The following is a 12,477-nucleotide window of genomic DNA, read 5'->3' as shown; positions in this document are numbered from 1 at the left end:
TGACCAAGATCCAGGCTTGGGGCTTTGTATCTCATCCCCTGATGCACAATGCTAACCTGCCTTTCTGTTTAAATCTAGGTCATGCTAAAACACGCACTTCAGTTGTACAGCTGTGTCTTTTCCTTCCTTTCTAGAGCAGAATCATTGTCAGTAGTTGGGTCTGTTGTGTTTTTGAGCGATGAAAGTTCTGGCCTATTTCTTTAGGAAAATAGTTTTGCTATATTCAGCATGCATTTGCTGTTTGCCTGCAATGTGTTAGGAGTTAACTATTTATAGTTCTTGCTGGAGTTGACGTGGCACTTGATTCGCTGAGTTTATAAAGAAATTATGGCTTGCTGAAATCCACTGTCATGAAAGCTGGTGAGAGCTTGACTCATGACTTAGGCTTCGTGGGTCAGATATCTGTCCAATAGTTATGGGGTATATAATAATGCCGGAGTTCTTGCATAGACCATGCAAGGAAACAGAAGTGTCACCATGGAACAAGGACAGGGACTTATTGCCATCGACCTGGAGAAACTGGCCTGTGTTTCATTTTTATTTCTGTCCTTTTTCACACAATTTCTTGCCTAGCAATCCAAGTTACTTTACATTTATTTATTTATCTGCTGAGCCATCTCACTGCCAAGTTATTTTTTATTTAAGGAATAGTGCTAAAAACACCAACTTGATGGCAGAAATTACTTGAATTTATTTGCAAGTATGATAGTTGTGTTAGTGGAAAACATGAACACCATGATGACCCATCCTGGTCTCAACCTGACACATCTGGGAAGAGGGTTAGGGGGTTCTGTTGCTGCAAGGAAACACCATGACCAAAAGCAAGTTTGGTAGGAAAGGGTTAATTCGGCTTACACATCTGTTTTGTAGTACATCATGAGTAGGGCAGGAGCCTGGATGCAGGAGCTATGCATAGACCATGGAAGGCTTGCTCCTCCTGGCTTGCTCAGCCTGCTTTCTTATCCTAGAGTCACCGGCCTAGGGATACTGTATCAATTACTAATTAAGAAAATGCCCTACATGTGGGTTTTATGGAGGCATTCTCTCAATTGAGGTTCACTCCTTTCAGATGACTCTAGCCTGTGTCAAGTTAACAAAACCTAGCCAAGACAGGAACCTAAATTGCTAAATTGCTTCCATCAAATTGGCCTTTGGACATATCTGTGGGGCATTTTCTTGGTTGCCAATTGATGTAGAAGGGTCAAGTACACTATGGGCAGCTTCACCCCTAGGCAGATTGACCAGTGTCATGGAAAAAGTACAGGTCACCATGAGCCAGGGAACAAGCTAGGAGCCAGCATTTCTCCCCGGTCTCTGATTCTTTCAGTTTCTGCCTCCACATTCCTGCTTGAGTTTCTGTCCTGGCTTCCCTTGATGATGGACTGAAAACTGTAAGGTGAAGTGAACCTCCTTTCCTTCCCTTTTTGTCATGGTATGATGTTATCATCACAACAGAAAGCCATCAGGACATGAATTTCACCCAAACTACGAAATGGATGGGGAAACAAGAAAAGATAGGGAGCCCTTTCTCCCCCTTTCTTTGCTCGCAGACTCAGTATCCACGGTTCATGGCTGTGTTACAATTAGGACACTGGCGAGTATTAGTTTGCTTTGAAGTAGAATGTCATGCCAACTTTTCAGGAGCCAATAGTTTAGCTTCAAAGAAAACATTCAAAAGATTGCAACAGTCTGAGTGCACAGATTAGGTGTTAAAGCCTGTTTTTGTTGGAAAGCAGTGTGGGAGAAAAGCAGACTTACTCTAGTATTCACTCTGGGTGAGGTAACCCATGGGCAAGGCGGAGTTAATTACCAGGAGACAGAACCTCACAGGCACTGGGCAAAAGGACAGATGTCTTAGAAAGAGTCCCGTAAGCAGTGTAATAGCAGGGGACTCACAGTGAGCAAGTGAGGCTGGATACAAGGCTCGACAGGGGAAGTCTGTTCCTTTCTGGAGACCAAATGGATGCTAAAGGCCAGCGCCCATCATGATCTAGGTGGTAGGAATAGTTTGGGCCGTTGGGAGCTTCAGGGTGACAAGAAGCAGGCTCAGAAGAGAGCATGGAGATGTGAGTCATGCCGCAGTCTCTGGGGTAAAGGTGCTAGCTTTTCCTCGTCTGTCCAGTTAACAGATATGGGTCCCACCTGCTGCATTCCCAGTGCCACTGTAGGTACTGCGGACAAAATAGTGACAAAGCATGAAAGTCACTGCTTTGGCGAAACTCCTGTGCGTATTAGGGGGAATGGACAATGGGTAAGGGAGTGATCATATGGCAAACCAGACCTTACAGAGAAACAGAAAGATTTACTTCCAGGATGTTGTCATTCTGCATATAATGGTCCCTCTATTTTTAAGTGCAGAGGTGACATTTGAGCAAGGTCCCGAAACTGTGGCCAGCGAGCTACGTTCTGCGCGGCAGGAGAACTGAAGCAGTGGGCAGTACCTCAGAAGGAATCGTCAACTGTGTTTAACATGTATCTTGCTGGTTGAAAGCGTAGTTGCGGGAGATAAATAGCACGTGTGGGATAGGAAGGGGAAAGAGGGTGGTGGACTATGTGGGAATGCAGATCTAAGAGGGATCTATAGAAAAGCCCCTCCCCCTTACTTTCTTGGAAAAGCTATGCCAAGGGAAACCGGGGGCCAGAGGTATATGACAGTCATCTTGTGAGCGCTGTCCTAGAACTTATTTCTGATATTATCAGGTGAGTGTAGGATGGTGTCTTTTATGTCCACAGCAGATTATTGTATGTTGAGGTTGTGATAAACTCTCCTTCAGGCTTCCTATCTGGGATGCTTGATTCTAACTCCTCACCTTTTTGCGCTAATATTTTATGCTTGTCGGTCTCTTGCAGCTTTGTAGGAAAACAACCTCAGAGAGGCAGACAGGATGGCAAGCTCAGCCCGGGAGCATTTGCTTTTTGTGCGGCGTCGAAATCCACAGATGCGGTACACACTGAGCCCAGAGAACCTTCAGAGCCTCGCAACCCAGAACTCAATGCCCGAGAACATGGCCCTGCAGCGAGCCAACAGTGACACCGACCTCGTGACCTCCGAGAGCCGCTCCAGCCTGACTGCCAGCATGTATGAGTACACGCTGGGGCAAGCCCAGAACCTCATTATCTTCTGGGACATTAAGGAAGAGGTTGACCCCAGCGATTGGATCGGACTCTATCACATAGGTGAGTCGGGTGAAGGCTTCCGTGTGGCTCGGCACGGCTTTCAACTCTGAAATGGTAACGTTCTGTGTTTTCGCCTGCTGTAAAAAGGAAGCAAACTTTTTCACACAAATAGACAAAGCTGATTCTGGACGTGTTCTTCGTTCTGGGAGGAGAGGCAACTGTTCCTTTACTTATATGCATCTTGTGGTTCTATTTCTACCGAATTAAATGTCAGCCCCTGTGTGCACCACTGGATTTTCTCTTCAGTTTCTCGCTGCTCTTGAGACAAACTTATGGCTTGGAAAGAGGAGTGGGGGTTATTAGCACCTGTGAACACTGTTAAACTGATAGGAGAACAGTTTGCATTCTCTAAAGGTTGATTTCACTTAAAATAATCTGCAGCCTGGGCATCCTTTTATAAATGAGAATCATTGCCTATTTGTTTTGATAAAACAGTCCCAGTTTTGCTTAACTATATTCAAGTCTGTTATTCATATGTGAATGAATGGTGACCGACACTTCCCAGAAAATACAAGTTAGTAGTATTTGAATGCAAGCACCATACCTACCAATTAATCTTAAATACATTTTCAATCTAACATAATAATAAAATCTAGCATTACTTAAAGTTGGAAAATTTTGTCTCCAAATGAAGAAAATTACTTTTTAATTAATATCTGATATTGATTTCAATGTAAGTCAAGCATCTTGTTTTGGTTGCGTACTTGTAAACAAGGAGTCCTGTGTTGATGCCCTTACAACTAAAGCTTTTTATATAAGGCTCATTTTGCCCCCTAGAGGACACTGGCGGCGTGTGGAGGGATTTTTCTGCCCCAGGAGTCCCCTGTCCAACTTTGAAAACACTGGTTTAAGGCAAGACTACATCCTTGCTGAACTTCTGTTAGGATATTAAATCTACTGAAACTGGAGTTCTTTGGGGACTAAGAATTTTCTTTTGAAGAGGTTATCGGTTATATTAACTTTGTAACTCTCAATGATTAATCATGCTGGATAGTAAGAAAAAAAAATCCAAAATAGAAACAATTTCAATGAATTAGTAACTTTGTTTTCCCTCTTATGATAACAAAGAGTGGTAGGGAAAAGTCTTTAAAGTTGTTTATTTTCTTTGGGTGTATTTAAGTACATAGTAGAGTGAGGAAGGCATACAATTTAAAGTCCTTGTTTATATTATTGTGACTGTGAAAGAGCTTATAGTTTTGTGGAATGTCAGTCTTCCTTTGGGCTCCATAACATTTGTTTTCACTTTTCTCGACTTTCTTTTTTTCTTTTACATTTTAGATTTTATAAGCAAAAAAAACCTTAAATCTTCCTATGATATTGCAAATAGAATATGGTGATTTAAAATATTTTATATGATGTTTCTTGGGAAAATAGTTAAATTTTACTTTCTCATATAAGATTAATTTTACATACGTGACTGACAGTCTTAGGAGCGCTAGAATCATACAGGCATTAATTCGGGATTATTTACTATTTTCTCATGCTTTCTTATTGTTCATCCCCTCAAACTGTTACATTTTCCTGTCTAATTGGGATAAGTAAGGGACAAAAACATAGGTTTCATGTTCTGTGTTTTACCTGCTGAGGAAGGAGTGTGTGTCAGAGTTAACGAAGACCTGAACTAGGAAAGCAGGGGTGGGAAGAGAATCTCTTATGAGTGTCAGCTCTTTTTAAAGAAGCTCCTGTACCTTCTCACACAAATCACCCTTGTTCTTTACATTGGTTTCCATCAGTGTGACTATAACACGTTTATATTTAATTTTCTTTTTTGTTTTTTTCCGGAGCTGAGGACTGAACCCAGGGCCTTGCACTTGCTAGGCAAGCGCTCTACCACTGAGTTAAATCCCCAACCCCTATATTTAATTTTCACTTTAGTTATGTTGGTTGGAATATGTAAAATTTATGTTAATAAAGCTTTTGATGAATTTGGGAAACTTTGATACTTTTTCTCTATTTTTTTCTTTTTTTTTTTCTTTTTCTTTTTTTTCTTTTTTTTTTTTTTTTTTTTTTTTTTTTTTTTGAAAACTCTGTAGGGCTTCTCTGTGTATTCCTGAGAGCTGGGATCAAAGGTCCACCAATGTCCATTTTTTTTCCTAAATCTGAAAAAACTATTACTTTTTACTGAGACCTATTTATATTATTTCACATTGTTCTACAAGGTATTTGTGGGTTTTGATCCATTTTTTTTATCAATCTATTTTTCTCAAATTCACATTTCAGTTTATTCTTCTCCGAGATCTGGTTCACACACACACACACACACACACACACACACACACACACATGTTAGAAACAGGGTCTCTTGTGTTCTAGGGTTGCCTGACATTGCTATGTAGCTGAGGATGACCTTGAATTCCTGATTCTTTTTCATTTACCTCCCAAGTGCTGAGGTGATAGGAGTAGACCACCACACCAGCTCTGTTTGTCCTCAAGTTTATTAGCCTTTCCCCCTTTTCTTTATTCTGTGCCAGTCCCACTTAGTGGATTTTAAATTTTCAGGTAGTTAACTGTTTTTAAAAAAAAGATTTATTTATTAATTATATATGAGTACACTGTAGCTGTCTTCAGACACTCCAAATGAGAGCATCAGATCTCATTACAGATGGTTGTGAGTCACCACACGGTTGCTGGGATTTGAACTCATTACCTCTGGAAGAGCAGTCTGTGCTCTTAATCACTGAGCCATCTCTCCAGCCCAGTAGTTGACTTTTTAACTTCTAGAATTCTCACAGATCTCTGGCAGGACAGAGTAGGAAGAAGCAGTTACCCCAAACCCTGAAGGGGCTGTGCGAACACAAACTAGTACTTAAGTGGAAATGCCTAGAAAGTTGACTGAGATATTTGCTATTCTTGTGCTTGCTGCTAATCTTATGAGATCTTCCACAAGAAATGCTCTTAAAAATCACAGGTGCCACACCAGTAGCATTAAATGTAATTTATTTCTGGAGTCCCAGGGCCACTGCTATATTTGAAAAGATGGAGGACTGATTTGGTTTACCTGGGTCTTCAAATGGAGTGGACAGAGACCTGGCTTTTACCAGAGGTAACCATTACTTTTCAAGGGTGGAAAGGCTCTTTTCCCCTTTCTTCTGGGGGAGAAGAGGTGAGCATTGGCATCCCACAAGGAAAGGGGTAAGAGGCATACCAGTGCACTTTAACAGATAGCTGTTTCCTACTGATTCTCCCTGCTTTCGGGATAGGGGTCCTGACAGGTCAGAAAGGAGGGCAGTGAGAACTGGACTTCAGAGCCTCCTTCCCAGGCTCAGGAAGGGTGTAACCGTCTATGATAATCCTATTTTGAATGGTCAGGAGAGGATGTATACATCTCTTCCAGCTACTGAGATATGAGAACACTTCGGGATAGTTTTGCATTCTAATGAATAAACACGGCTTAATAAAAACAGTTTCATTTTTCCTTTTTTAAAAAATTGGTTCTTTTACTTATGAGATAATACTAGAATTAAATTATTTCTCCCTTCTCTTTGCTCCAAAACCTTCCTTGCTCTCTTTCAAATTCATGGCTTCTTTTTCATTAATTGTTGTTGTAAGCATACATGTGCGCATATTTATATATATATTTCGATATTACCTGCTCAGTCTGCATAAGGTTACTGATATGTATTGCTGTATGCAATTAATGCTACTCAAATCACCAGGCAGCGGTGGGACCCACCCCAATGTTCTAGATTACGGAATGAAAGAATGAAAGACACACACACACACACACACACACACACACACACACACACACACAGAGCCTTACATTTAATGTGTCTTAATCAGCTCAATGGCTGGGCACTTCCAAACCACCCCAATGCCTAACACACCCTCTCCTCTGATATTCCTGAATTATTATTTACTAAAACCTATATTCCATCCTGGCCACCCGGGACCCAGGCCTGCAGCCCTCCTGGGCCACGATCTCTAACTCTTACATGTTGGCTGTCTCTCTGTCCCGTTCTTCTCAGGCCAGCTCTTTCTGCTTTCCCAGTATGGCTATTCTTCCTTTCTCTTCTCCTGGTTCCCTTGCCTGTGAATCCTAAAGTCCCGCCTCTGGCTCTCTGTCCAGCCATTGCTGCCAGCAACTTTATTTACCAATCACAACCAACTGGGGTGGGGACCCTCAGCGTCCTACATGTGGATTCTCGTGCAATTTTGGGAACCCAATAACCTAATACAGCATTAAGCCAAATCTACAGCATAGATGTATGTTTTCAGGGTCGTTCATCTGGCTTTGGATAACCAATCAGTACACGCTTACTCGGAGAGGCTATTTCTCGTTCTCCTTAGTTGCTTTGTAATTCTTCCTGCTGGGCTGAGGGTTCGCGTGTCTTCCTCCATCTGCTGATGTCCTTGCTCAGCTCCTGTTTGGGCAGTCCCGTTGGTGAGACTTTATGTGTGCAGCTCCTGATGTCACCGGAAGACGGAGTCTCACAGGAAACTCCCTCATCTCTGGTTCTTACAATCTTTCTGTCCCGTCTTCTGCAATGTTCCCTGAGCCTTACATGTAAGAGTTGGTTTGTCGATGTGTCCATTGGGACTGGGCTCTATAACGTTGCATGTCTGCTTGGCTCTCGTTTTCTGTAATAGTCTCTATCTGTTGAACAGGGAAGGCTCCTTGATGAGGGACGAGAAGCTTACTTATCTGTGGGTATAAGGAGAAATATTTAGAACACAGTTGGATATGACATGCTGGTTTAGTAATTCGGTGGTTAGCTCCTCCTCTAGTATCCATGACTTCGGTAGTTTAGGTAGTTGACTCGGTTTTCGTACAGGCATGGTTTCCTTCTTGTCTTATGCCCAATCAGACAGTTGTCGGTTACAGCCACGGTTTGCACGCCCTCTACTGTACCTTAGGGTTATCATGCCCTGACAGGCATTGATGTAAGTCATATGCATCGGAGCTGGGTAGGACTGGTGGTTGCTCCCTCCTTTGGAAGTTTGTGTAGTACCTTCTGGGACAGTGAAAACTAGCCCTCGACAGGACGCTTTTAGGTCAGCTTCAGCTCAGGGGCCTCTGGGTCCTGAGTCTGAAGTGCATAGCTTTAAATATAGGGACTTACTGTGTACCTGTGGTGGTTGGGGGGTGGCGGGAGTCAACTAAGGGAACATAGCATGTAATGTTTTAGGAATCTCTTGGCCAACCCTAACCAATTACTCAAAAGAAGGTCATTTTTTTCCCAAGAAAAAAATGACTGAGGGGAAAATTGTATATTTAATGCATATATATGTATATATATATAGTGTATATATATTAGTACATATGCATATATGTAGCAAGGCATACATATAATACTTTCCCAATAATACAAATAATTTAAGTTGTGTTTTTCAAATAACTAAAAGCAGGTCTTAAATATTTTACTATAAAATACATTTATTTGAATAAAGATTGGGTACTTAGCTTGATTTAGCATCTGTGATGTAAGCACACATTAAAAATGATAGTCACATCCTCCCTCACTGCAGTTGACAAAGAGATAAGTTGGTGGTGGTAGTGGGTTGATTTTTAAGAAGTGAGCAAGTCAGAAGAGTCAAGACACCATAAGAAGACCCACAGAGCCAACTAAACTGGGACCATGGGGGCTCACAGAGCCTGGGCCACCAACCAGGGAACATGCAAGAGCTGGACCTAGATGTCTCTAAACATTTGTAGCAAGTGTACAGCTTGGTCTTCATGTGGGCTGCCTAACAATTGGAGCAGGGGCTGTTTCTGACTCTGTTCCCTGCCATTGAATCCCCTTCCCCATTACTTGGACCGACTCATTGGGCCTCAGTGGTAGAGGATGTGCCTAGACCTGCAGGGACTAGTTGTCCCAGGGTGAGGTGGTACCCAAGGGGGTCTCCCCCTCTTCTCACAGTATGGGGAGGGATTTGTAAAGAGGGGACTGAGGAGAGAGGGGAGGAGGCTATGATCCGGATGTAGTGAATAAAAAAATAAAAAAAATAATTTTAAAAAATTAAAAAAGAAAAGAAACCCAGGCCTTGGCTTCCTAGGTAAGCGCTCTACCCGTTCATAAATCCCCAGCCAGGGCTCTTTTTAAAGATGCCTTTTGGCTCTTGAGGGAACATTGTTAGCCCAGATGAAAAAGTTTTGTTAAAACTATCTATGAATCTATGTATGCAGACTCGAATGTATTATAAATTCATGTTTATAATCAGTAGATAGTTAGTAAAATGATTCCTTGTGACTTCTTCAGACATCCCTGCTGTTATTTACTCTCCTCCCACCTTCTGCATCCCTCCCCTCCCCCTCCCCAGTCAGAGCTCCCCCGTTCTTCTCATTTCCCTAGTGAGATCACTTGTATCCTGCTGTCCCCCTCTTCCTTGCTCCCCACTCCCCTATTCTGGCACGGACCCCTTTTTACTGACTTGGTTTCTGTAGTTCATTTACTCCAAGATGTGTACTCACAACTGAAGAGCTAGAGCCTCAGAAGAGAGATGCATCCTGTGGTGTTTGTCTCTCTGGGTCTGGTTAACCTCACTCCATACGATCTTTTCTCATTTCATCCATCAGTCTGCAAAGTTCACGATTTCATTTCCTTTCCAGTTGAGTATGTGCTGCATCTCCATCAGCTCATCGCTGTCTGAAGGTTACTTGTTCTGTTTCCCAGCGAGTGTGGATAGAGCAGCAGTGGTCAGGCTGAGCCTGAACCTGTGGGGTAGGATGCTGAGTCGCTTGGGCAGGTGCCAAGGAGTGGTACAGCTGGGTCATAGGAAGGTGTATTTTTAGCTTTCTGAGAATCCTCCGCACCGATCTCCATCGTAGCTGCACAAATTTGCAGCCCTCAGCGTTGAGTGATCATTCTCCTTTACCCGCAGGCCCTCCACCATTTGTTGTCAGTGGTTTTGTTGATAGTTGCCGTTCTGAATGGGGGAAGATGGAATCTCAAAGATGTTTTGATTGGCATTTCCCTAATTGCTAGGGAGTATGAGCACTGTGTTAGATAGTTCTTAGCCATTTTTGTCCTCATTTCAGAATGCTCTATTTGGGTCCCAAGTTCGTTTTTAAAATGGGTCATTTGTTTTTTAACTCTTTGTTTTTGTGTGTATGTTCTTTGTATATAAAGGATATTAATCCTCTGTCTGATATACAGCTGGCAAAGATTCTTTCCCATTCTGTGGGCTTTTCCTTTACCTGGTTGGTTGCTTATCTGGCTGTTTTTAGTTTTATGAAGTCTTGTCAGTCATTGGCATTAATTCCTTGACATATGCAGCCCTGTTCTGACACCTGTGTCATGTAGGCTCTGTCTGTGTCCTTCTGTCCATTGCAATGGTTTGGGTTTCATATTAATCCATTTGGAACTAGTGTTTATGCAAAGCATTAGATTTGAGTCTAATTTCATTCATTTGGGCAGACATCCCGTATCCTAGCGCCATTTGTTAAAGGTTTCCATAGCACGTGTTCCTGGCACCTTTGTCAAATGCTAAGTGGCTGAAGTGTGTACTCACGTTTGGGTCTTTGGTTTTGTTTTGTTGGGTTACATGACAGTTTTGCTCTAGTACTAAATTGTATTGAATTACTGTAGCTCTAGAACATATCTTAATACGTGGATTGCTAATCCCTCCCATAATGTTTTTGCTCAGGATTGCGTTGGCTGTCCAGTCTTTGGTGGATCCATGTACAGACAGACTTTCTTGTTTGTTTGTTTTCACGTCTGTATGAGTGTTTGCATGAGTTTGTGTGCATACATACATGCAGTACCCACTGAGGCCAGAATTGCTGATGGTTGGAAGCCACCATGTGGGTGCCAGGGATTGAACTCAAGTCCTCTGCAAGTGCAGTCAGTGCTCCTAACCACCGAGCCACCTCTCCAGCCCCCAAGACAGAGCTTCTTAACCTCCCCCATTTTATTTTCTTCAGGCACTGAGGAAAGAAAGGATGTGATCACTTGAATTTCTCTGTCCATGATGAACCCTGAGACATCACTCTAGAAGAGAAACACCAAGGATGAGCGATCAGAATGATGGAGCTAGGACTGGCACTGCAAAGTTCATGTTGTATGTGGAAGATATAGGCCCCTCTCTGTCCACATCAGCAACATAAGGTTTATGTGTATTTATAGTCATCCCTCCCGCCCTAAGCTAAAAGCTCCAGTAGACGGATGAGAAAAAACACGGTGGGGTCAAACAACCGCGTTCAAAGGAGGAATGAAGAAGAGTTTTGTTTCAGTAGTTACCTCGTAGAATGCTTTGGAACATTTAATATTAAATATACTAGAGCTTCCGAGCAAGGAACTAAGTGCAGGGATCCAGTGCTCATTAAGTCCCAGCAAGGTTGTGTACATCTTTTTTTCCCCCAGCAATATGGGCAGAGACAGACTGTTCTTGGGGGCTTTCGGTCCAGCCATGCCAGCCAAATGAGTGAGCTCCAGGTTCAGTAAAAAAGTCTATCTGGAAATGTGAGGAGGACATGCAATATTGACATGTGACTTCTACACGCACACTCGTAAATGAGTCACCTACATATACAAGTGCATACACATGCACAGAACCACTCCTCAACCCGTGTCGATTGAGTAACTGTAAGCCACTCAGAACGCTTCAGAAGACTTGCTGGATGCTATCATGATGGGAAGAAGGTTTGAGTAGATAGCCATTGAAAATACACAAGAGTTTATTGGCCCTTTTAGGTGGAGAAATGATACATTTTGGAGCAAGTTAAGAGAATAGCAGAAGAAACACAAGGTTAGGGGGGAAAAGCTGCAGTGCAGACTCAATCACAAGTTTAATGCCATTATAGATGAAGAGGAAAATACATAATCAAATTTTGTTGTGGTTGTTTCTTGTTTCTTTTGTTTTGGTTTTGGTTTGGTTTTTTGACACAGGTTTGTTTTGTTTTGTTTTGTTTTGTTTTGCCCAGTGTCTTTGAACTCCTAGGCTCTTGCCATCTTCCTTCCTGAGCCCTCTTAGAGGCCGAAGTTCCAGGCATGTGCCACTGCACAGGGATTGATAACAGATTCTTTTGATGGCTGTTAAGTAGATGTTCTGAGAACCTGGGTTTCATAACAATAGCACACATAGCAGAAATAGCTTTAGCTCTCTCTACTTCTGGCTAAGAAACCACCACACCCCTTCAGCTGTGTCCCGAGAAGCTAGACTGTCTCCTAGCAACTTCTAGCTTTATTTATGGAACAGAGAGATGGTCTCTATAGAAATAAGTCCCAAAGGAGAAGGGATTTAATGGAACATCTAACTGGTGACGTGTGGCTTATTGGCACAGGCTGCATTTTAATTGTGTTTCTCTTGGCTTACATTTTCTTCCAGTGAGTGAGGTTTGGTTTTTTAATAATGTTTGCC

General features: G+C 42.4%; 1 protein-coding gene across 3 annotated transcripts in view; it reads left to right on the top strand.

The window, feature by feature from the left end:
- Hecw2 (HECT, C2 and WW domain containing E3 ubiquitin protein ligase 2) overlaps positions 1-12,477 on the top strand; it is a 374,703-nt gene that overhangs the window by 154,669 nt on the left and 207,557 nt on the right. For all 3 annotated transcript variants that reach the window (XM_032901106.1, XM_032901104.1, XM_032901105.1), the window contains exon 2: positions 2,851-3,177. In XM_032901106.1, the coding sequence (XP_032756997.1) occupies positions 2,886-3,177 (292 nt within the window). In that variant the 5' untranslated portion in view covers positions 2,851-2,885. The remainder of the gene's footprint in view (positions 1-2,850; positions 3,178-12,477) is intronic.

This window comes from Rattus rattus, chromosome 4 (genome assembly GCF_011064425.1).
Source record: "Rattus rattus isolate New Zealand chromosome 4, Rrattus_CSIRO_v1, whole genome shotgun sequence".
NCBI lineage: Eukaryota > Metazoa > Chordata > Mammalia > Rodentia > Muridae > Rattus > Rattus rattus.
Note: the sequence above shows the minus strand (reverse complement) of the source record. Positions and strands in the feature narration are given on the sequence as shown.